General features: G+C 43.6%; 1 protein-coding gene across 1 annotated transcript in view; it reads left to right on the forward strand.

Moving 5' to 3' along the window:
• znf469 (zinc finger protein 469) overlaps window positions 1-25848 on the forward strand; it is a 69147-nt gene extending 43299 nt beyond the window's left edge. Inside the window, 2 exon segments of the mRNA XM_028407923.1 lie at window positions 12957-23901; window positions 23903-25848. Coding sequence (XP_028263724.1) covers window positions 13147-23901; window positions 23903-24871 — 11724 coding nt within the window. The 5' untranslated portion in view covers window positions 12957-13146 and the 3' untranslated portion in view covers window positions 24872-25848.
• The last annotated feature ends 699 nt before the right edge of the window (window positions 25849-26547 follow it).

Raw genomic sequence — 26547 nt, forward strand, 5'->3', positions numbered from 1 at the left:
AGGAATGGTGGTTGACTAGTTTGCCATAGAAAGGAAGGTATTCTAATAGATCACAGCATGTCCTTGGACGGATTCTCAAGTGAACAACTATTAGTTTTCAATGAGATCAAAATACGACAGAGATTTTGCACTTCTGCTCTGTGAGGCCAGTCAAAGCCTTTAACATTTCAAATCCACTCAATACTTTACGACCTTATATTTCATTTTAATTGCCCTCTGGTCCTCTGTCTGCATTTATGAGAGCAAGGTGGATAAAGGGATGCAGAGAATCTACTCTCTGGAGAAAAATACACCAATCAGATGAGAATATGTTCATTTGTTTTTCTTTCCTGGAACTGTTCAAGTGGTACTCCTCCACATAGTTTTCAGTACATGAACTTTGAATGTGTCTTTTTGTGAAAACAAAAAGAAGTTGATGTAATTCTTAGTCTTTGAATTCATTTTTAAAAAAGGTAAAAGAAACACAGTAGGAAAACCTTGCAGTTATTGATTTGTCTCTGACGCTGGATGTGCTTGCTGACTTCCTCAGTGAGTGGAAACAGGAGCAAAACAGGATTAAAGCCATGTTCATAATCACATTTTACATTTGAGCAGCTTTTATTTATTTAGTATTTCTATAAACATTTCCTAAATTATGGTTCCTATTTCTGACTAAAATCTCTGACCAAAATCTGGGTGTGTTGTAGTGACCAATGGTCCTCACATGGCCCCTAAAGACTCACTAACCCTAGATTAATGGCTTTCCTGCTGCACCAGAGATGCATGCCATGCCAACAAAAATGGTTGGGCACGCGATCCTGGCATGACAAATTGAGATGAGGGCAAAAGGGCAAAAGGCAGACCACAGCCCAGAATGACACGTTTTTCAAGTAGAGCTGCATTTGGACCACAATGGTGGGCTGAGAGGTCAACAGAGCGGGGTTACAGACCCTAGCTTGTCGCTCCGTCTCTGCCTTTTAATGGACTGTGACAGAGCTTCCGATCCGAACAGCCTGGCCAAATGGTTTATTCATCAGAGCCGTTCATGGGTGCAACACTAGCACATTTCGTGCGTACAGAGTTTGACACATAAATTACAGTGTGTGAACCTTACCCGGGCTTGTGCAAATGTTTTCATCTGATGTGCAGTGGTTTTAAGGCAAAAAAAAACTGTGCTGTGACACAAGTCATTTCATTTGAGGTATTGATTGTGAGTTGAACTGATAATAACTCTATACAATGAACAATGTAATCAATGCCATGGTTAAGCAAAAGTACAAAGAATGAATTAGGTCTTTCTTACATATTTAACCTAATTTCTGGTTTGGTCTGTCTTGTCTCACTGGCACTGGCCACTGTCCACTGGCCACTGTGAGATTGTAGTTGCCTGCCTGTAAATCATTACCCATGCTAAGATAAGAATTTTCTGAAATGCATGTGCATGGAGACTCACACACTGTGCACAGGAGTATATGCATGTGTTTGAGGGTCAGGAGGGGATAACTAGTGGTGGAGTGACTGTGAGAACCCCAGTCTTGAGTAGATCAAGAAGTACAGCAGCTGTGAAAATAGGAAGGAGAGGGAAAGTATGATTCATGAGATGGAAGACACAGTTCCTCCAGCTTGCATACTGTATACTGTTGTGCTGCACCATGAAGATTAAAATGATGTTCCCAACACAGGACTTTAAGAGATGGAGTTTAGAAAGAACAGTTTGATTAGTAGATTGAAGACATAAGCTGTTCCTCAATTCCTTTGTAAGCTGTTTTTATAGACTACCTCACAGGGGTGCAATGAGGCTTTCCCATTTTAAAGGCTCCTTGCAAGAACTGTGGCCTTCTTTATCTTGGTAGCAAAGAATCCAACAGGTGGCTTCTTTGCAACCCATCCCATCCTTATCCTTCACAGTGAAATTTTTGGAAGAAATCCTCATGTTCCCCTTGGCATCCACTGATACAAAGAGGAAATCGTATACAGGCCAGGCTGAAAGCTCAGCATGACTTTAGCAAGCTATGATGGCCATGGCATCATCTAAAGCATGATTCAGAGATGTGATGATACTAAAGCTAGCATGCCAGAATTGTGCTCTTGTGGCATTGCTGCTAGTAGTTAGGTTCAGCAAAATATTGAGTAAATTTTGGTATCCAAGGGAGTTTTAATCTTCTGCCTTAAACTGCTGCACTCAGCTACTTTTGTATCAGAAAGACTTTGAGGAAGTGTTCTGGGTCTCTGGTGTAGCGTCATGTAACACACTTGGAATAAATCGCCCTCATTCATCATACTAAGTTAAAAGATCACAGCACAAAAAATGAAAAATAAATCTTTGTCAATTTAATGTAAATACTCAAATAAGTGCTCCTGAATTGGTATATTTTCCATAAGACATGGGTTAAGAAAAAATATTCTTAAGTACACAGCATGCTCTTTGGCTTGGCCTGGCCACCAAGCCGCACGCGCGGGCATGTGAAGTCAGAGAGGTAGGGCATGGTTGGATGCACAGAAGTTACTTTCTCAATTGCAGCCTCCAGCACTGGTCTCCAGTGAGCCTGAGCAGGTCTGAGGGGAACAACATGAGCTCTGCCAGGGCCTTTGGTTTGTTCCACAGCCTCCAGTCAGCCACTGACCTATAATAGGGCCTCCTGTTTAGCGAAGCAAAGGCAATGGGGAGAGTGAAGAAGAATTTACAGTAGTGTGAGGTGAGTGAGTTTGTTGATCAACCAAAGATTAGTCTTGTAAATACAGGTTTGTTAGATTCACTGCTATGCCTCAGTCAGGAAAAGCAATGTTTTTGACAGGCTACAGTGCATCAGTCTGGAGAGACGAGTATTTTCAGATATCTTCTTATCCCTGCAGGTGTTCAGCCAATTAAGCCCGTCCTTCTACTTGAATCAGTGGTGGTGTTGTGTGCACCGGTAAGACCCAGCAGTGATCCTGCTGAATCAGTGGATATGTAGTCTTAGTAGTGCTGTGCAGCTCAGCATGGACTAGATCAATACTGGTGTTGTGTGTTATTGGGACAGCAGTGACAGGATCAGTACTGGTTCTGTTCTAGCCACCGTGGGTCAGTGCTACACACTTTCTGTGGTCAACTTGTGGCTGTATGAATGGCTTCTTGCAGTGGTCGTACAGAGCGTCATTCTTCTCACCCTCATCTGAGGCTGACATCCGAGGGGGAAGCCCAGGGAGCCGGCAAGCTAAATGTTTTTCTATCCCCCTGGTAGGAATGGATGGATCGGGTGCTGTTTTAATGTGTTTAAAGTAGAAAAACAAGGCCGTGTCCAACGTCCGAAGGTAGAAATGACTAGGACAGTAGTAAAAATGAGTGTGGCTCAGGCCATTAGCAAAAACATCCAGTCCAGTGACAGACTCATCATTAATGCTCTGGGTCTGTTTATCTTAAGAGTTACTTGCCCACTTTTCCATTTCCCAAAGAATCTTAAATATCCCCGCCCCCTTGGCCTGCATATGGTCCTTACATAAATACTCCAATTCAGGTGGTGTCCACTATCACCAAGCTCCCCGTTGTGTTGCCAGGTCTAGATGGGACAAAAGTGAACATTCCATGAATAGCAACACAGATCCAATACCCCAAACCCACCTGCCCCCTCCCCCTGAGACAGTTTTGTTTTCACTCTGCACCTTAAAATGTGACTGTGGGGGTTCCTAAGCAGTGATTCACTTATCTATGAAGCATCTTTATAACTATTTCTTACAGCTAAGGGTTGCCCGTTTATCTCTGACCCTTGCTTCTCTCTCTTTCTTCTTATGTAACCAGACAAATGCCAGAGGTGTGGCTGTGCCAGACCCAACAGACATCATACAAATACTTGACACGTTTCACCTCCCCAGTCTGAGGGCAGCACTGACACAGTTTGTCTGTCATGCACTGCTGAAAAAAAGGGAATGAGCAGTTAGTTTATCTCAATGCCCCAGAGAGGGGAATATTTGTGAATTTTAAAATAAAGCTATCCTGGGGTTGGTTTTGGAGAAGCAGGGAGGAGCATTGGGGGGAGAGGATGAATAGGGTCCTGTGCTAAACCCCTGGGTGGACTGAACCCCTCTGTTTGAGCTTTTTTCGGCCTTGGCACACAGGGCTGCTTGTGAGGAGTGGGTCGGAAGCAGGAAGTGGTCGTGTAAGGCGATCTGCAAATGCAGCACAGAGCTCCTTTTCAGCAGCAGAGTACTGGGTCCCATTCCACACAGCGACACATCAGGTAGTCCTCCTGCTGCAGCCACAGCAAGATGTAGGCCACATCCACTCACGACCAATAGGGACATAGAGAGATGAGAACAAAAGATAGAGAAGCAGACTAAAACTAAAAACAGGTAATCAAGCAGAAAAATATGGAATGGAATGAAACAAAGACTGCATGGACCTTACGCCATTGATCATATAAGAAAAGCTGTTTACCAGAGGGCTGCTAAGGTTGCTGCTAAAACTTTACTTGGCTGGGGTCTTAACTGTTTCCTTGAAGTCTCCTGTAAAATCCATTTTTTTTTGGCAAAACCAGGAAGTACTGTGTAGCCATACCTAAAAATCAGAGAACATTGAGGTACAGGTGTACCGCAGGTTGATTCTTTTTCATGGCAGGCTCTGTCTTTTGCAGAAAAGCTACTTTATAATCCTGTCCTGGATCTGATGTAGATTGGCGGTCGGCACTCAGAGCCCTGGAAGCTGGGATCTGTCTCCTCTCTGCTTGACTTCCTTTCCTCTTCCTTATATCTGCCCTTGCCTCCATGGGACCCCCTCCCATTGTGACTGTTGGATTCCCAGGCAACATAATTGTTGTAAGTGAATTGCTGAACAGTATTTTTTATTTCAGGTCCTGTAACAACTTTAGGTCAGTATCTCCCCCGCTCAGTATTTAGAGATAGTTTTTGCAGCTGCAAATAAAAAGGACCTCACTCACAAATGTGGCCAATTGACAAAACACGTAGTTAAAATGCTTTGCAGGAATGTCAAGCACTCCAGCTAGTCCACCTTGTTCCCCTTCATTTTGCTTTAATTGTCAAGGCTTTTCCAAACCATTACTATAAAGTGGCTTTGAGCAGGATGCATGCCACCTTGTCTCCCGCAGCACTAAACAAACAAACACAGTAAAAGGATAAAGTTAGAGTCCTGCTAAAATTTCATCTAACTGAGCTTCCTATGCTATGAATGAGACCTTTGTTTAAACAGGATTCATTGTTATTGCTTCTTATAACTATTTTAGTTGTAGCTAAAGCTCCTGAAGTGGACCAAAGTGTTGGAAACCAAAAATAGAAACAAATTTTTAATGGCCCTTGTTGAGTCAAGCTTCTTTTTTGTGTGAGCGTCCAGCAGTGCCAGAGTTGAGCAGCATTTGACTTGGTTTGAATGTATTACGGAAACAGAGTTTGTGGTTTCTACTATTGTGACATAGATTAAAGAGTGATGAAGTAGTCAGGTCATGTCTCTGGCAGATCGCTTAGCTCCAGTGAGCCTTTGAAGGTCTGCCCTGGCCAAGGAAAGCCTTGAGAACAGACACAACAGAAAAATAGACACAAACAGAACCAGCTCTCTGTCCCACCAAACTGCTAATAAAACCAAAGAGAAGAAAAGCATACTTTGCTGTTTGGTGACTGTGTGTATTTTTAAACACCGTATCATGCATTGACACAGACTACTTAGGAAAGCCTGAGTCGTAATTAGGTCATTTGGACATTTCCTTGTGCTATTTAAAAGGAGGCATGCAGAGTGAATTTGGAAAATGCTGGTACTGACTCACGCACACTGTGCTTGGAATTCCCTCTTCACCATTGGCCAGGGGACTACTGATTTTGGCAATGCTAAAAATTGGACTAAAGAATAAAAAAAGGAAAGAAACAACATTACTCAGTGTTTTTTCTTTGCTACCCTTTCCACCCATCGCACCATACTAGCCTGTTGCTGGAGACAGAAAATACGCAAGTTTGCCCCCAAAACACTTAACTCCAAATAACCTTAGCTCATGGATCTTATTCTTTGAGTTAGCTCTGTTTCTTCTAGCATTAAGCCGTGACTGTCAATCATGTGCCTGCTCCGCCAACGTTCATCTTAAATCTTCTACAAATGTTTTTGTTTCCTCCCAGCACCAACCCCCCACCTGCCCCTCAGTTCCTGTGGCCTAATGCCAAACTGAGGAGATTGCTTTCATGTGGATGTGGGGTTGGAGACAGAAAGAAAGTGTATAGAAAGACAAGATGAGAGACAAAATGAAGAGAAGAGGTGAAGAGAGGCAGGACGGTGCATCTGGCACTGTGGTTTGGAGCAGAGGAAGTTGAAAGTTTACTGATGATGGTTTTTGTGGACTATTCTCTGACCCACCCAGCTGGGTATATTTCTGAGCTCTTTCTCTCTGTACTGTATACTACCTGATGCCAAGGCTACAGGAAATGAATCACTTCCTGTCAGGAGTCTGCTCTCCCTTTGATTTAAATGTCTGTGTGCCAGTCTGTGACCCCAGCAAGACAGCGTTAAATCTGACTGAAACACTGTGATTCATCTTCAGGGTTTAGTAAGGCAGCATTACTGCTCCATAAAAAAATGTGTGCATGTCAGTCACACAATGTATACTCAAATTATACATGAAAGCACTTGCATGCACACAACCTCACTCACAATGATGCACAATTATACCCATTTTGTGTGTACCCATGTGCAAATGTACTCACACGCAGTGCTTTCATGCAAAACTCCCTTTAATTGCTAAGATGAACTTAGACTAAAGGTTCATTCACAAATAGTGCTTTTGTATTCTGGAAGGAAAGCTGTATTTCACAAAAATTAGCTTGTTTTATTTGGCATTGATATGTGGTGCGTTTACCTAGCCTTTCCCAAGGTTTAAGGGAAAACCCCTTTCACAGTCACATGCTGGAACTCGACTGTCTGTCTTCTTGTCTGGAGGTACATGCACAGAACCCTCTGTCCTAAGTCTTACAAGCCAAAGTATTACCCAAAGGTGAGAGGTTATGACTGTAGCCTGCAGGCTCACTGGGCTCAAAGACTTTCTCCCATTTCTTTAACAGATGTCTTGAATTCCCAGCCTGCACAAGTCACACTCCATTATAATTGGTAAAAATATCACTTCAGTCTAAATGACACTTTGATTTAAATGTAATATATCCTGCACTGTACTTGTAACTCTTTTTTTAAACACATGCCACTCTGACTCTGACAGATGATGGCAGATTTGCATTTAGGTTTTTCTGAAGAGTATAGAATTTCCTGACTGCTCAACACATTAGTCCAACTTCATGCCACCTGTAAAAATCATTGAGCTTTTGTGATGCTGTACAAACAGGGAGTGTGTGTATTGCTGAAAAAGTATTTTGCCATTTAGGTATTGCATATGAGTACAAGGGAGTTTCTGTCAAAAGTTAGCGGCATGAAGAAAGTTATCTACAGCCCTGCCTGTCCCTGCGTGCTTAGGTGAGTTTGTTCATTGATTCATGGGAGGGAGGGTGACGGGTCAGTAAGAACAGGCCGAGTCCCCAGAGGCCATTTGCACTTAGGTTGTAACTCTGCCTCTGCAGGCCCAGTCTCATCTCTGGACTTTCACCTATGTGGATACGCCCCAAACCTCACTGCCTCTAGCTTCCTTGAGGTAGAGGATGCAAGGAGTAATGAAGCAAACCATGCAGTTCCTATACAAACAGAAAGCTTCCTCTGCAATATGTTTCTAAAGTAGCTTCGATCGGTTGGAACCTGATAAATAACACTTTTAGAATTCCAATAGCGAAAGGTGAAATGTATGATTTGAACCTTTTTAGCATTTGTTGTTTGCTGCTTTGCTTCTATTCAGCAATTCTAAGGACAATTAAATGTAAAGATTTCTGGTTTCCTCGTAGTGTGTGGCTGAAGTCAAGGTAGCCATATTTCATCCCTGTCTTCTTGTTAACGTGTATGTGTCTGTGTGTGGGTGTAAAATACTGATTGAGCACCATTTAGACTTAAAAAAACCTTAAATGTGTATAGACCATTAGGGGTAGAATTTGGTTCAGTTCACACATTGAATGACAGGTAGTGTAGCCCCAGACACCACTGACTGCAGTGATTACACTTGAGGTTAGAGGAGAATGTTGTTAATCAATCCTTCCAATTTTTTTTACATTTAATGAAACACTAGTTGATATTATGAGGCAACTAAATACTTTCGCCCAGAGAGAAGAAAGGACAAGCAAATATTGATACGCTAAAAAGGAATGCAGGAGGAATAACACCCAAATGATGGATTTTTGTCCATTAAGGATAAGGTTATTTTGGTTATAAGCAGAAGTCAGGAAATTTTGTCTAGCTGGCTCTTTTATTAATATCCTCTCCTATTCAGCCATGTTTTACAGTCTGTCACAGACTATACCTGTTTCTTTCACAGCCACACAAGAAGTATTCCATAGACAGGCAGAAATACAGGAAAATGTGTCAAAAAGAGGAAAAAATAACTTTTAAATGCTCTAAAACAGACAGAAAGATTCCATCATGTTTGTGGAATGTTGTGGTAAGCAATATGGAAACAGACTGAGTCCAGAATCCAGTGGTTAGAAAAAAAATAAATAAAAGAAAAAAAAATCGTCTGAGAAGAAGGAAAAACTTTGGAGGGGGTAAGGGGAGCCTCTGGAATTACACACCAAAACCCCTTAGACATGCACACACATGCATGCACACACACACCCACTCCTTCTATCTTCCCGACTGAGCAGTTAACCACATTGGGTGAAGGGTGGGGTTAGGGGCGGTGAGGCGGCAGGAGTATAACAAGCCTCCTTTAGTAGGGCATTCACTGTTTCACTTGAAGATGTTGGCATCTTTCAAATGTTCTGGAGGCTTCTGACAAAACGGCACCACAGTGGAAGAAGACAGCTGACTCATTAATTATCCTCTGTAAATCATACATGTAGAAATGAAGGCTGTAAACACTGACAGGCCACCGATGTTCACACATCCACATCCAGAGCTTCTGTTTTAATAACTGTGGTGGTAGAGCTGTGAAAGCACGCTGGGCATCACTGACATATTTCTCCCCCTAGCTGCCTTTAAACAGACATAAGCGGGAGAGTTCTTGAAGGCAAATTGCTTGCATAATGGATGTTTCCAAAAATACAGAGGAGTAGGCAGGCACGCTGACCAAGGTTTTGGCGGAGCGCCCCAGCATGGGCCCTGGGCCAGCCATTCTCACTGTGCATTCCCTTTCGTTGGACCAGTCATGCTGCGAGAGGTGTGAGGAGAGCAGTCAGACGACTTTTATTCAACCACCTGATCCTCCTCCCCCCTGCATCTCTGCGATCACACAGCCTGCTGGGCTATGCAGCAAACTCAACATCCCCCATTTGCTTCCTGACATTCATCTCTTTGTGCAATTTTCCCACTCTTTAATGGCATTCCCTGCTACCCTGGTAATGCCTCTCTTCTCCTCGCCATCACCCCTGACCTCATCATTTCTCATCTTCATCTGTCTTCTCTCTCAGTGATCTTTGAGACTACTGTCATGATAATCCAGCGCATGAGCATCTGGAAAAGATGAAGTTGGGAAATTCCTTCTAATGCCAGTTATTGATTTACATTATTATAAAGGAAGCCATTGTTTGCAGAAGTGAATTGCTTGGCCTGCTGCTGCCCTTCTCTTGGCTCCAATAATGTTTTGCATCTCTGGGGAGTCATTGTCTTCAGGATCTGACCGTTTAGCGTAGTGTGTATCATGCAAATGTTAAATTACACCAATCTTGGTAGCTATGGTCTGCTTTTACCATTTCTTCTTGCTAAGTGTTCTCTTGTTGCACAACACACTTCAACAGAAATGTTGAGTAGCTCAGACGAAAGACACGCTGAGCCTGTTGTCTTTGAAGGTTGACTTTGAAAAATATAAGTGTATTGCATGAATTGCTTTTTGGAAAATAGAAATTGAAATAGCAGCTTCATAAGGGATTGATGTGATGAGTTGACAGAGATTTTCTTAGTGCTACCAGCATTTATTCACTCAAGCCAACACCACATACATCTTGCACCAAATGACAGGAAAAAGAACTTTCAGGAAATTGAGTTTTCATTCAAGCACCTTTTACACATTCCCTCATTCCTGTCACAAACCAGTGCAGACCCATGTGGAAGATTATCTTTTTTCTAGTTTTGTTTGTACACACACACACACACACACATGTGGGCCTATACCACAAACACACTAGTTCTTAAACACTCAGCAGTCTCAAGCATCAGGGTGGTGTTGTGGTGAAGCCATATGGGGCGCCACTGCTTGAGAAACTTGGTGATTTGACAGGAGGCCTCAAGAACACACACGTGCACACACACACACACACAGCCCTAATTGACTTGTAAAACTCCACTAAAACACACTTTTATGGAACAAATTTTAGACCAGTCTCACAGGATTTGATATCAACTTGTGCCCAGCTTGCAATTCTGTCACCACCAAATTGTCTTTATACGCAGTCCAACAGCAATTTATATTCTTCAGGATAAAACTGAAGTTCTACCAAAGACGCCATCAAACTGGTAAACTAATATGTGTAAAGTCTGTGTATGAAATACTATTGGCTGAAGACTGGTGCAAGAGTGGAAGAGTTACAGTCCTGGGCTGTAGGGGAAGTGGACAAAGCATTTGTTATGATATAAATGAGCCCTTACTCTTTGTAAACTGACAGCTCAGGCTTTGGTGATACTTCTGTAAGGTCCCTGTGATCCTCATACTGCTCTCTTTGTTGCTGGAAGGCATTCATTCTCAGCCCTGAAACCGCAACAGCCGGTCTGGGCAAACACAATTGGGGCTATGATATATGATTGTGACTGTTGACTCTGCAGGGTTGGATCAAGTGCTGCCTGGTGCAGAAGCTGGCTGGGCCACACTCCCTGGTTCCCCCTAACCAGTGGCATAGATAGCTGCAGACACTCTGGCTTTCAAATTCTGTGGAGCTGTAAAGGGGATGTGATTTTTCACAACCAGGCCAAAACCCATCCAGGTCTCAGCCCCAAGGCTCCCTCCCAATCTGTTAAATACCTCTGGGAGGTCTACCAGAGGAGAGAACAAGGAAACACAGGGCAGAGTGTCATCTTCTAAGAGAGGACAGATGGGGGGTGGGGAGGGTGGTTTCTGGACATGCCCATGTATTTAAACATAGCCCTCAAGCTAGAGGTCAGTCCATCTCATTTGATTTGTGGAGCACCAGATTCTGTCCTCATCTCTACCTGAATTTTATGCACCATTAAAAAAATATAGTCGATAAGAAATGCTGCACCGTGGTTCCAGGTGGTTTGGTTATTTTTGCCAGTGTTCACAAAGGATTAATTTGTGTGCAGTCTGTCTTCATCTCCCAGATTATCAACACTAATGTTATGTCAAACAGTCCTGTCATAGGCTCAGTGCTAAGATGATCAGATTAGATATCCCTGAAAGGAATTCAGATGCCTTGCAGAGACCTATCATAATCAAGTTACAATTTAACTTTTTTTCATAGTTGTATTTACATACCTGCAAGACAATTAATAGTAAACATGTTTGCTCTGTTTGGCTTTGGATCTTAAAAAATAAAAAATAATGTAGAACACAGTGGCCTTTGTGTAATTAAATCCATGCATACATGAGCTGATGAAGTGTAAGCCCTGCACTGATGAAGAAATATTCAGGAGTGAAACTCAATCAGCTGACCACAAAACGACCCTGCGAGGTTCAAAAACATAATCCCCTGGGAGATTCATGAGGATAGACATACTTACAGTATCTTTTTATCAGCACGTTTCACTAGACCCCTTCTGCTCTGGAATTTTATGGTGCCAGGGAGCAGATGCCTCCCGCTGTAGGTGCGTGTGACGGTCTTCTGGGTAGTCATCACCTGAGGGAGAGGCCCCATGCAATAGTGTGCTTACATGCCACACTTTTTATACAGCAATACTGGGATTTCATTATGCCATTTTCACTCACTCCTCACAGGTTAAGAACCTCCCTAGTAAACCACCAAAGTGCAACCCTAAAACTGTCAGGAATGCGCTTTGCTCAAGGACACTTCATCAAGCTGGATGCAAGCCAAGGCTCTGACTTATTGGAGCTCTCTCCGACCTTAGGCTACCTCCAGTCTTGGTAATAGCCAGGAGGGAAGCAGACAAGAAGGTGGAGGATGGAAGTTTGGTTAGCAGGCCTAGATATGACATTTTGGTGCTAACTCCCCAGCTTCATCTGGTCTGACCTCAAAAGAAGCAGAAGCAGTGGAGGGCCAAAGTAAACGAGGACCCGAGAAGCAGTGTCTGGGATGTTTGAGGAAAGGCAACAAACGTCAGCGTGCCCACAGTTCTCACTGTCTAAATGCTGGCTGACTAATCCATGATATTCCTCCATGATCTAAACCTGAAGCCCTCTGTAGCAATAGAACACTGTGGCATTGTGTCCTCTGCTCTTAAGGAGTCTGTGATTCATTTACTGGCAATGCTTTTTGGATCCATGTACTGTATTTCTCTCATCCTCAGCACTGTAGTGAGCTTCATCATTTCAAGACTGAACTGGTTTCTTTGTGATTGTTTATATTGACTATATTGACTGTGATGGGCCATCTATTCACTTTTGTCAGGCAGTAATCCAACACTGAGATAAAACAGTTTTTACTTGTTTGAAATGTGTTTTCTTGTTGTCAAGAAAAAAGGAGTTGAATTGTTAGTAGTATCTCCAGGCCTAGTACGACTTAGAGTTTGAGTTTGGCAGTATTTTAAAATTCTCTATTGATTACACTGAGTCTTTGTGCCTTGATAGCACTGCTCTGTGATGCTGCAATAGTGCCCTCTGCTGGCAGACACGGGGAACATGTAATTCTTTTGTTCACATCTTTTGAGCTGTGCATTTGTTTTATGTATTCATTCCATTTCAGTGCTAATTGAAATAATACATAATTCTTATATGAATTATGCTTGCAAGTTTAAATAGTCTCACTATTAAAATCATAAAGCTCATCATCTGGTCCTCTCTTTGCTCTTTTACTTTCAGGTCTGCTTTGGTCTGGTGCCATAATTTGCTGTTCACAATGAGGGTGAAGAGATGAGTGTGCAGCGAGCAGCCCTGTTCCTGCAGTTCCTGCCGCTGGACATTTACTGATTCCTACTACCCATAAGATGATGTCCTTGTTCTCCAGATAGCACTTCTGAAGACCAGGCCTTCACAGCACGCATTGTGCACCATGGCAGGAGAGATTCAGCAAATGCATGCAGTCAAAGAGCTGGATGCTAAGCCTAAACAGCAGGATGAGGGGACAGCGCTGGAACAGCAGAGTGACAAAGCCACAAAGGAGTCTTCGGAGCACTTTTCAAGCACAGGCACTGAGACCAGAGCCAGCAGCAGAGGTGCCAAAGCTGAAAAACTAGAGAAGGAAAGAGACTGTCCTCAGCAGCGTGAGGCTGTCATACGCCCACAGCAGGCAGGGAAGATTGACTTTAGATCACTGCAGAACAGATCGAAATTTGCCACTGACAGGACTTGGTCGAGTGGTAAAGGCAGTCCCCAGTCTCCGAGTGGAAAGGGCCGCAGCCGAGAGAAGGGGAAGCGGTCAGGAAAGACAGAGCGTGGCAACCCGCAGCAGCTGTACAGACTAAGCATTACAAATCCACGCACTGTTGGTATTGCCTACCCACAGCAGAAGGTTTTGCCACCCAAGAAGTTGGAAACCAGTCGTGGCCCAGTCTCGGGCAGCTACAGATTCCACGTTCCCAGTATACCAGAGAGAGAGGCCGAACTACAGCAAGAAGAGCTCAGCTACAGCCGCTGCTTCCAGGAGGCTGCCTCTAACCTTACCTCCTCAAGCTATACCTCACAGGCACTGGTTTCCTCAAGTGGAACATCAACCCACCCACATACACCCCTGTCACAGCAGCAGCAGTCGGGATCAATGGAGAACAGCAGTGCACAGCCTGGTAGCCAGCTGATTCTGGCTGATTTTCCCCTGAGTGGCTCTAATGCATGGCAGTCACCTGAAAGGACTTTTAATGGTGCTAACTATGGGGTTTCTTCACAAAAATCCACTGCCCTCTCAGAAGTCAGTAAGGCAAGTGCCTTTGCACCTGGACCATTTCAGTTTGGATATCATTTAATGGAAGAATCAACCTCTGACTCTTTTCCCTGTGAACAGAACCCACAAACACAAGACTTCACAAACTCCTCTCTAGGTTCTGTTCATGTGACCCACAATTCATTTTCCTTTGCACCTGGAGAAGGGCAAAACATTGCTCAAAACAGCCCTCAGTTCATTAATGAACAGCAACCAGAGGATCGAAGCTCTTACCCTCACCCCCCACAGTCACAGTTTATTCAGGGGGTGGCATCATCCATCCAGTGTCCTAGGAATCTGAGTGAGGACTCAGCCAGCAGTGATAGCTCTGGCTCTAGCTCACAGCAATCGGAACAGGGAAAGACTGCCCTCCCTGAGAGCACAGACGCTATTGGACAGGCAGACAGTAGGGATGCAGCCATCACGTCGGGGAGTAAGAGACACTGTCACCCAAAAGACACAGCTGCCAACCAAAGAACTCTTATTCAAGGAAGCATGCATGCAAGAAATATTTCACAAGGTCCAGGCTCTCCAATGCACTTTCCTAACAAAACATTTAACAACCCTTTTGATAAAACCATCAACTGTAAGGTTCTAAATAGGTTACCACACTCATGGGAGGGGCCTAATAAGGCATATTCACAAGCTGATCAAAACACAATTCAGTGTACAGATATCAGTGATAAGTTTCAATTTCAGAACCAGCCAGCACTTGACCAACGGCCAAATTCCTCTAAAAATAACCGAATGCCCTGGCAGCAAATACGTCCAACCGCTGCCATACCAAACCAGAACAGGATTGAATTATCTAGGCAAATAAGCAATCAAAAATTGGCCTACATAGTTTCCCCCTCAGACTGGCAGGATGACAGTAAGTCACATAAACATAGCTCCCTGAAAAACACATTTCAGAACAGCAGAACTAGTGATGGGTATTCAAACCAAAGACAGGAGACTGTAAAACATAACAGTAACACAGTGTCCACCTTTAAAGTAGAGATGAGCCACGCACAAGTATGTGAGTCAAAAAGTAAAGCAGTTTATTTTGGACTTAACCAGTCTCTTCCAGCAGCACCATCAAGAAATTATAGCTATCCTCCACTACAGGTACCCCCTATGGGCCTGATGATGGTGTCACCTTATGAATCCCCTTTGCCCTCCCCAGTTCACAACCCTGCATCTAGTAGTACCTGTTCTTCCCTTTCCCCAGCATCCACCAGCCCTGTTAACATCTGTTCAGAGGACAGTCAGATGCCAAAATCAGCCCCCCCTCACCCATTCTATCATCAGCCACAAGGCAAAGCTCAGTTACAGTCAGACCACTTGAGCACTCACCCCCACCCTCACCAGTTTCACTCTGATGCACCACGAAATGTTTCTTATGCACCAGACAGATCCAAAGATGACGTGATGAACTACATGCTAAACAGTGCACATCCGAAGACAGCTATGGATATCAACAAAGGTTACATGGATAGTTTTGGGGTGGAGCATCACCAGCCTCCACCACCATACTCTGCACATCCACTGTTAGCCAGCTCATTAGCCACTGCAAATCTTGACCAGTTAGATGTGCTGCTGACATGCAAACAGTGTGATCAGAACTTCAACAACCTGGCTTCATTTTTAGGCCACAAGCAATATTGTTCTCAGCACACGTTTGCACAAAATGACCTCAAAGACATATCAAAGATGGAGGATAGCAGAAAGTTTCACACAGAAACGGCTAAAGCAGTGTCATCTGTATCAAATGTTTCCTTGTCAAGGTGTCCATCGGACCTTCACCTGTCTTTGTTGGGCCTTAACAAAAATGGAGAACTGATATCTGACGGTGATACAAAAGGAGACAGCAAAGATGATCCCATGAAACTCAGCTTTCTCTCTGGTGCAGGTAACCTCCCTGTCCCTCTCCCTGAGCTGGAAATGGAGGATGCCAAATTAGACAGCCTAATCACAGAAGCATTGAATGGCCTGGGATATCAGTCAGATAATGCAGAAATAGATAGCAGCTTCATTGATGCATTTGCTGATGATGAACTCACCACTGTCAAAACATCATCAAACAAACAATGTCTGAAAACGAAAGAATCCCTGGTCTTTGAGAAAAATAAACAAGCAGTTGATGACAGGTCTTTTACACAGGAAAGGTATTGTTACAACTCTGATGTTAAGGGCCCCGAGAAAATGTCTCTGAATGTGGAGCAAGATGAGAAAATTAACATTAAACAAGACGTTTCTCATAAAAATTCAAGAATTGCCTCAAGGGAAAAGACGTGGGAACAAGACAGCAAAGTGAAAGAGGCAAGAAAGCTGTGCAAGAACGAGGACGAGAACACAAGCACACAAAGGTTTGTCCTCTCCAGCAAGTTTTCTGAGCGCTGTGGTGTTAAAAGCTTTCAGGACAACTCTGCACATCGAGGGTCAACACCCTCACAGGCCTCCACATCTCCAACCTTGAGGACTGCAGTGAAAGAGAGCAAGAGGAAAAGCACTGGAGGGGGCACCTGGAGCAAAGAGCTTATTCACAAGATAGTTCAACAAAAAAATAAGCTCCATAAGCTTCACGTTAAAGGCACCAAAAACCTTCAGTTTTCCCTGGTGATGGAGCGACTGACACCCACTGTGCAGAACCCTGCATTTGGAGAATATGATTATGTGTCTGATTCAGATGATGAATGTGAGCCTGTAAAGATAGCAAGTCAAGGTCGACTGAATCAAAGCAGTCGGTGTAAATACACATACACCAAAGAGTGCAAATGGCGAGCAAGGAGCGAGAGGGACCAGGCGGCATGGAGACACGAGTCCAAGGAGTGTTTTGAGATGAAAAAAAGTGAGGAGGTTTCTCTCTCACCGGAGAAACACAGTCCTCACCAAAGACTCCGGAGGAGGGGTAGCAGGTCGTCCACAAGCAGTGAACTCAGTACATCTGTGAGTGTTTCGAGTGATAGTATCAACAGCCCCAAAAGCACTGACCGCACTGATTCAGACTGTGAGAAGAAGACAGACAAAAAGAAAGAGTCTCCGGAACATAAAACCCACAAAAGGTCCTCCCCACAGAAGTTGTTCAAAGAGTCCAGCACACTAGCACTGACATTCACAAAATCTGTCAAATATAATACTGACAAAGCCATTCATTCTGATAACAAAGACAGTACAGAGGATCCAAAGAAGTATTATTTAAATGCAGAAGTGGCTGATCCAGTGTTATCATCACAGAAAGCAAAAGACTCAATGAAAAACTCTGAAAGAACAAGAAGCTCTCATGCAAAATCCAGAGAGAAGCTTGTGTCTCACAGAAAAGAAACAGTCAGTTCAGACAGAAACACCCTGCAGAGAGCAGACAATCTGTGCCCTAAAGAAGAGCCAACACATTGCAGCAGTACAGATAACAAGACACTACAGTTTGATTCACAGTCTCCCACCATCACCAAAGAAACTGATTTCAATATTGACAGAAACACAAAGGGCAAAAGAAGAGAGCGGCCCCAAGCCACACAGCCAGAGCTATCAGACAGGAGCACACTTGAAAATCAGAGTGACAGTGTCTGCATGGTGAAAGAGCCCATTACTTTAGTCAATGACCTAGACATGCACAAGCCTGCAACTCTTTGCGCCTCTTTGATGGATGAGGTGTGCCTATCCTCAGCTGAAAGCCAAAGCCCGCTGATACAAAAAGACACGCTCCACCTCATGCCCTACCCTCTGGATCAGGAGCAGGGGCTTATGAAATCCCCACTTTCATTTGACACTTCCTCAATGTTTGGGGACCTCACCGGATTTGACAGTGGCCTTTACTCAGAGATGCCGATTCAGAAAGAGGGTTTCCATTCAATGGAGAGCACAGCTGACAAAAAGGAAGAGTTTGTGTCATCTTTCTCTCCCTTCCTGGAACAAAGAGACTGGAATCTAATCGTTAGCCCTGTGCTACCAGATGAGATATCACAGTACAAAGGCAACCCTGAGAAATCAAATGAAAAGAAGCCAGATTTCAATCACGTTCCTTTGTCTCTGCCAGAGAAAATAATTGACTACAGTGCAAATCTCAACAGCTGTGCATCAGAGGATGAGCTAGAGATAAAGAGAATAGTGAATGAGCTGGAAAACCAGCTGCAGACAACTAAGTTGGAAAGTCCACCATTACTAGCAGAAGATGTCCCCAAGCAGCTGCAAATGAGCAAGTTTTCACCTTTACGTCTAAGTGATGAGTCTGAGAGTGAAAGCTCTGTGCAAACAATAGATGTACCAGTGTCAGGTATGAACACAGAGCCTTTCACAGAGCCTGGACTCCCATGGTCCGGTTCATTCCAGTTTGAGCTAATAGGGGAACACCACAGCCCCCACACTCCAATTCATAGTGAACCAGGGAAACTCCAAAATGTATCTGAAAAAGACGCATCAAATTTAACCTCCACAGCGACACACATTGAACACCCACAGCATCACCATGAACAGAAATCATCAGATGCAAGAGGTGCTGAAAAAGAGACTCCAGCAGAAACAAAGGAAGATATTTTAGAACAGAAGAGGTACACAGAAAATCTCATGAAAAGCCTTGAGGTGATTTCAGACTCTATATTCAAAAAAGAGCCCATTATATCAGTACACAAGAAGCTGAGTGTCGACTCTCTCACAAGTCAACAGCATCAAGAAAGTGAATGTCAGGCAGCTGACGCAGTTGAGAGAAAAAATCACAGTGAAAGGGAAGCAATTACTGGAAAGGAGAATATATTATCACCTCCAAATATCAATGAGCGGAAGGATGAAATTGAATTCACTCTGAATGAGTCACAGTCATCTCTCTCCAACAAGGCTGACCCTACAGTCAATGGCAACCAGCCAATTTCTTTGCAGCCAAGAGAGCCCACAGCCAACAAGGATTACAAGGCAGAGACCAATGGCACATCAGCGGTGGATATCACTGAGAACAATAATTTGACAGAGTCTGCTCACTGCTGTGTGGTGACACATGGCCCGCATGTGGTTGAGGAGTCCTGTGGGAACAGTAATGCACAAGACAATGTGAATCAGTTGTTTAAAAACAATAGTGACAGCAAAGAAAATGTGACTGCAGATGGCTCAGAGGAAGCGGAAGCAGTGAGGGGTATCATTGCTCAATCTAATGGCCATCCGTTATCACCAGCTCCAGCTGACCACAGCCTGCACATTGGTGAGAAAGTAGCCGATGAGATAAAAGAAGCACTGGAGCAAGAATCCACTAATGAGCATGGTGATCCTGAAAACATTAATGAATTGAAAGTGGAATGTTCAGACAATGTTACTGAAGAAATAAGTCTTGAAACATCAAAACACAAACATCCTGCCTCTAAAAATCCTCCAAAGACATACAGTGAAACTAATCTGTCAGTGGAGATCACAGACAAGCCCTGCAGTCCAATACTGGTGGAAACCAACACAGAAAGTACAAGCCACTGCTCACCCTTCCATGACACCCAGAGCAATCTGCTGGTCCTTTCTGAGTGTGATGGCATCGTTATCAGTGATCCCTGCCAAATGACTTCCTTTAATGACTCGTTAAAACCTGAAACGAGTGTTGTCTTTGAGTCTATTCAGAAAAAGGAAGAGATTTTAAATGTTCAGGACATAAAAGAGCATCTTCCTGTTGACTTCATGGCAAGTCAACAAAACTCACCATGCAGAGAAGACATGGACGACAGCCACTGTGTCTTTTTAAACACTGCCCCACCAATCAGTCCTCTTTTGTCCACCTGTCACCAAAAGCCCATGAAGAAGTTTGACGCAGAGGAGAATTCCTGTGAGTCAAATATTAAATGCAATAATAAGTCAATTGATCAAGGTTTGGCTCATAATAAAAAATCTCCCATACACAAAGACAATACCCAGAATGTCAAAGAGGTTTTAAACACAACAGCTGACATGGAGTACTCTCTGATAAGCCCACCTCATCTGGATTTAGGAATCATAGAGTGTAAAATCACCACTTCTGAAGCCGCCATCTCCTCTCCACTTCCTGTGACTAGCACTGCAGAAGCATCAGATGGCCTTGAGAAAAGAGATCTAATTTATGATTTCAAGCTCAGCCCTCTCAACTACAACAGCATCTCGGACGAACCTCCACACCTGAATCAATATGACTACATACCAATATCACCAGCCACCAGCAAACCTGAGGAGGATCTAGGCGTTAAGGAAAGACCAAGGGACGACTGTGAATCATGTGACCTGAGCGTGAACCCTGCACTGATTTTTAACAAAGCTGAAACAGACACCGCTGTGTCACTGAGCTCAGGCCCTGCAGCTAAACTACATTCATCAGAGGAACCACTGGTCCTCCAGCAGAGTATGAGCTTCACATGTTTTTCATTGGGTCTTCCAGCTGAAATCCAAAAAACAGACTCCTCAGCTGATAACATCAAAACAGACGTGGAAGTTTTCCATGATCCCACTGAACCTGTTGAGCACTTGCATATACACACTGACCTGCTAAGCAGGGCTGAGACAGAGAATTTAGATTCTCAAGAGGCTTGCATTGAAGACAGAACACTTCTCAAAAAAGACTTTTCAGATGGTCCACCCACTCCTAAGCCACTCATCATCTGTGAAAATGAACACATGCCTCTTCCGCCAGACCCATCAGAGAAACAACCAACAATAGAGACTGGCCAGTGTTCAACAATGAACCAAGTACACAAAGAAACAACACAAAAAAAGAGCCAGAACAGTGCTCAACAGGGTAAAGTGCTGTGTGAAATCTGCTTTATGTGTTTCCGGACTGTGCCTGGGTTAAAGAGACACAAGGCCATGAAACATCTGGTCAGAGCAGAAAAATGCATTGCCCCACAGGGAACAACATCAAGCCACCATGGGGCTATGCTTATTCATGAAGCATCACAAAGTACAGAGAAAAAACATAAAGATGATTCACAGACCTGTTACCCTACAAAGATAGATGGGCTGCCTGAGATAAGTAGCACTCTCATATCTAAAGACTCAGTAGAGACAGAGTCAGTCCTGAAGGAAATGACAACTGAGACAAGTGCAGTGGCAACAGATGAAATAGGCCATCAAACCCCACTGCTGCTGGCAAAAGCAAAGAAGAACAACAAAGCACGAAAGAACAAGAGCAGCGAGGTAAACATGAAGGCTGACCCTTTCTCTGATGAGCTTCTGAATATACTAAAAACAGACATACTTCAAGCTATAACCCCTGAATTCAAAAGCAGCACACTGCAAGAGCACAGCACATCTCCTAAGGACCAGGTCAAAATCAGTGTTACTAGAACAGAGGAATTCCCTCTGCATTTTACTCCAGATTCTGCTTTTAACAATACTCCAACACAAGAGCCGAATGTACTAAATGAAACTGTGGAGCTAAATCAAATCCCTGAGACAGAGGGGATGAAGTGTACAAGCATGACAAAGATGGCAAGTTTGGAAGTATGTGCAGAAAATAATGTGGAAGATGCTACATCTGCAGACAAGGAGATTATCGGAGAATGTAATGAGTCCAGAAAGGCCGAGGAGGATGTGTTTGAAGAGAAAGAATCAGAAGAGAGCCTTGCCCAGGAGATTCTAAGAAAAGTGGCAGCGGAGATCAAATGTGAGAAAAACACTAGCGGGCCTTCAGACAAACCACTCCCTCTCTCTTGTCTCAATGCATCCCCCCTCAGCCCTCCCAGCATTAGTCCCGAGCTGAAGGCCTTGCTCGATGATGACACCACATTCTCCCAGCTGTTCCCCAGAGATGAGGAAGCAAAAAGAAAAAAGTGCCCAAGGGTTTACAGTAAAAAAAACAAAAGACAGAAGCTATCACCTCATTCAAATGCAGCCTCTGACTACATTCCTCCTGAAGCATTCATGCAAAACAAAGATCAGTACATGGAGACACAAGCTGAGCAGACATTCACTGACAATCCAGCTAACCACTGTGAATATGAGACCATTTCTATTGATGACGCTATCATGTTGAACATGTGTCACAACAGCACATTGAAGGCTGATGCCAAGCCACAAAGTGATCAGGAGGAGGTTCATGAGAGTATTAAAGAGCTCAGCAACAACATCTTAAACCCCCTCCAGAGCACCATTGATAAATCTTCGATTGAATGGAGCAGCCCCAGTGACTTCAGTGGCTTTAATGGTGGCTCAACAATAACGTCTGACCCCAACACTTGTAAAGCAGAGGTTCCATCTGCACCCTGCCCTCTGCCTCTGCCGGCTGCCCCTTATGCTGTGGAGCCAGAAAGTGTCCAAACCTTTCACAGCATCGACATTCAAAACATCAACACTACATTTCAGCTCCCTGAGATTCAGTTCTTTGACGCTAATAAAGATATCTCAGTGGCCCCTCCTATGGCAGCTGTTGACAAAGAGAACAAAGATGATGAAAAGACAAATAAAGTAGCAGAACGCCGAGGCAGGAAACGACAAGATGGAGGGATAAAGGTTAAGGATAAGCAGTACAAGTGCAAAGTGTGTTTCACCTGGTTTCTTACCTTGGGTGAGCTGAACTTTCACAAACTGTCCCACAACCCCTCCCCACCTCCGACCTGTTACATGTGTGTCCAGCGGAAGTTCAGCTCCAGGGAGCAGCTGAGAGACCATCTGAGGGAGAAACACGCCAAGAACAAGACAGGCATCTGGACCTGTGGAATGTGCCTAAAAGAGATATCAGACGTATGGATGTACAATGAACACTTGCGTGAGCATGCTACTCAGTTTGCCAGAAGGGGTCAGACTCAAGGCTCCATGTTAAGCATCCCAGGCTGCTTCATGCAAGAAACCGCAGTGAAGAACTTTATCTCTTCCATCATGCAGCATCGCCCCAGCAAAGCCAACAGAGAGCCGAGCAAAACCACAAAGGAGCAGGAGAAAGCTGCAGATGGGAGTGTGGGAGAAGGAAACACCTCAGAGGGAGCAGAGCCAAAACTTCACAAAGCTAAGAGCAGCAGTGGAGCAGGTGGAAGGCAGAGCACATTAACCCCGCTGGAGGTCCTCCACAAAACAGAGGCACCGAAAAGTGTGGAGATGCATCCCAATTGCAAAGACCCCTCAAGGGACTGTCACCACTGTGGGAAGCAATTTCCCAAACCATTCAAACTCCAGAGACATTTAGTGGTTCATAATCTGGAGAGGATTTTCTTGTGTCACAAATGCCCCGTCTCTTATCAGGAGGCCCAGGAGCTCAAAGAGCATCTGAAGCGAGCTCACGAGGAAGTGGACGAGCTGGAATCAAAACACACAACGCTTTACACCTGTGAGCTCTGTGCCGATGTCATGCATGTGATTAAAAAATCCTTCATATGCAGCACCTGCAACTACACCTTCTCTAAGAAGGAGCAGTTTGATCGGCACATGGAAAAGCACCTGTCAGGGGCGAACAAAATTTTCAAATTCCGAGGTGTTCTCAGACCTGTCAGAGTATCTGCATCCAAAGAAGATGAATGTGATTCACCTGCGAGTAAAAAGAGGAGAATTCTCTCTGACAGCCTGCAAGAAAATAGCTCTGACAGCGGCATAGCCAGTGTAAGCTCACTGCACTTAAATCAAAACTCTGACATACAGCCTTCAAAAATGTCTGTGTCCACAGCAGACGACTCCACACAGACCATGGCAAATGAATACCACAGTGACACAAACAATACAAATGTGAAGACTGAGGACATCGCTGAGGACTACTCTGAGCTGCTGGTAGAGCTGGAAAAGTGCATTAACATGGGCTCATCAGAGTCTGCTACACCCAAGAAAGAGGACATTGAACTGGCTCCATCACCTAAGCTTGATAAAGAGGCAAATGGAAAATCAATTACTGAACCATGTGACGTGAAAGAGGAGAATGAGTCAGTCTGTATACGAGCAGAGACAACTTCATGGTCACCATCTAAAGAGAGTTGTAATGCAGGGGGGGGGGCCGGTTAAAGCGAAGGAAGGCTCAGCTCCAGACGATACCACTGAAACTGAAGGGAAAACAGATTCGCCTTCACCTGTTAAGAGCTCTTCTGTCACCTTAAGAGAAAATCTAATTATTTCAATGACACCTGAGTCTGTTGCTGATGTGATGGACCAGCAGCGGGATGATGAGCAGTGGTGTCACACCCCCAAATCTCCTGATAATGATGCAGATAAACAGCACATATCTTCTCATGCTGCTGAAGTGGAGAGCAGCATGCAAATAAAAGACAAAGTCATCCCAGTCAAAACAAATGACAATTTTAAAACCAGCTCTACAACCAGCAGTGCCAAAGCAACAGAACCAACACCAGTCCTCAACTCCAGGGTTTCCCTCAACATTTCAGCACCAAGCGAGGACAAAGAATCTCCAAAACCACACAAGAAAAGAAAGGACAGTAAATCCCCTCACAGCCTGCAAAGAGTTTCCTCTCCTGTCACACAAGAGAATTTTGGTGTTGATTCTCGAGCCAAAAAGAAGTTTCGCCCCAGCAAGTGCACAAATCCATCTTTGCAAAGAAAGTCAGATGGACCCAACGACTACCCCGTGCTGTCATCAGTACGGGACGACGTTGTTAGCAACAAAATAGTTTCCAAATGCAAGACTTTAAACTCTGGTTTGCAGGCAAAAAGAAGTTTGATGGATAGCTGCACACAAAAGAAAGCTGAGATAGTTTCCCCTCAGAACGGGGAATATAAAGCCAAAAAGGGACCTCTGGGAAGATCATTGCATCCTCCTATATCTAAAGTGTCTTCAGTTCCCATGAACAATTCTTTGAATAAATCTAGGCCAAAGATGGGGGTTCGGTCAATGGAGACTCATTCCTACCGGACAGCAGAGTCCCAGAATCACCTCCTAAGCCAGCTGTTTGGCCAAAAACTCACTAGCTTTAAGATTCCTTTAAGGAAGGACACATCCGAATCTATTAACTGAGGGAGGGTTGTTGAGGGATCTGTGAATAAGAGACTGTAAATTTTCGCAGTTATAAATGTTTAAGACAATTCATTATGGTGAATGAGATTGCACAGCTCTTTTCTGTGAAATGCTATCTTTAAATACTTACATAGTCACTTTATGTCTTCTTTGTACATGTGTTTTTATTACACAAATGTGAGGACGAATGGCAGATGAGATGAGATGAATTTTGGGTAAAAAAAATGAATATGCTTGTTGGAGGAAATCATTTTCTAGAGATTATATTTCATTTACCTTAAAAAAGAATACTTGAAAATACAGTAAAATATTTTCTTCTAAGAAATGCATGTTGGTTTTGCATTCATAACATGATTTAAGTCTTTCTGCAAGAGGACCAAATGACGTCCTAATTGACTTGGACTATTGTCTGTGCACCTTTCATACATGCTTCCAACATATTCATTTTTTTTTTTTTTTTGGTTACTTTACTGTACTGCGTTGACATTCATATTAGCCTTTTGTATAAACATTACCTGGTGCTACAGTTGTGTTTAATTGTAATGTGAATGTCCTCTGAAGGGAACATGAGGAGATTTGTAGCAGTAACAGTACATACATCGGACTGTTTTTTACTGGTTGTCTGTAGTTTATTAAAGATACTGTGTAAACCATCCAAGTAATACACATGTAGGCTGATAGAACACAAAATTAGGAAAGCTTCTGTTGTATAAACTCAGGTGCATACAAGGACATCACAGTCCCAAGACCTGTATTCGGAGTTCTTCCCATGCACTGATAATACCACACACAAATTACAAACTCAATCATCTGTGTCTGTAACTCCAAATGTTTAATTATAAATAGTATTTACTTAGGACAACAAAGGTGCTTTATCTTGTTTATACTGTATGTATCTTATATTGTATAATATTGTAGGTAGATTATTGTTTGTTGTAATGCTTCATGTCAAAGTTTTATTTTAATAATGTGCAAAAAGAATCAGATTGAGAAGAAAGGGAAATGCAGTGCCTCTTGCAAGTTGTAAAGTGGTTCACTAAGTGCCTCTTTTATAGTTGGTTATTAAAGATCTGTATTGGTCTCTCCTTGCTCCTTCTTCCTTTGTTCATGACATGTTTTGCAAATGTTCCTGTTTCCATCCCTGTGGACGGCAGCTGTCACCACATGCATCAAACACTGCAAGCAGTAGAAGCTGCTTGAGCCTAGAGGCAAAAACAGGTGCGCACACAACAAAGTCTGACTTCAGTTTTTTTTGTTTTTTTGTCTTCAGATCAGTACTTCAATGAGCTCACTCATCATTTGAAAGATGAGCATAGAAGTATCTTTACTACAGGGAAACATTCAGAAGAAGGCAGTTAACATTCATCCAGCCATATGCTGGTCTCCACCAGCGCTGTAGGAGCAGGCGGCGAGGAGCCCTCCTCTTGTGTCATCCTTCCATCATGTTGCTCTCTCACCACATGTAAAATGGCTTCTGTTCCTACATGAACATCTTTCATCATCACATAGGAATAAAAAGCCATACTACACAGCGGCATGTATGTAGATACACACAGGGAATACAAAGAAGAGTAGTGTTCTTACATCTGCTGGTGAATTACCACGAGACCTGAGAAGAGAAAAATAGGGATGACAGACAGGAGGTGATTTTCTTTGCAGAGAACTGCAGCTTAAAA

The sequence above is a fragment of the Parambassis ranga genome, chromosome 6 (genome assembly GCF_900634625.1).
Source record: "Parambassis ranga chromosome 6, fParRan2.1, whole genome shotgun sequence".
Taxonomy (NCBI): Eukaryota; Metazoa; Chordata; class Actinopteri; family Ambassidae; genus Parambassis; species Parambassis ranga.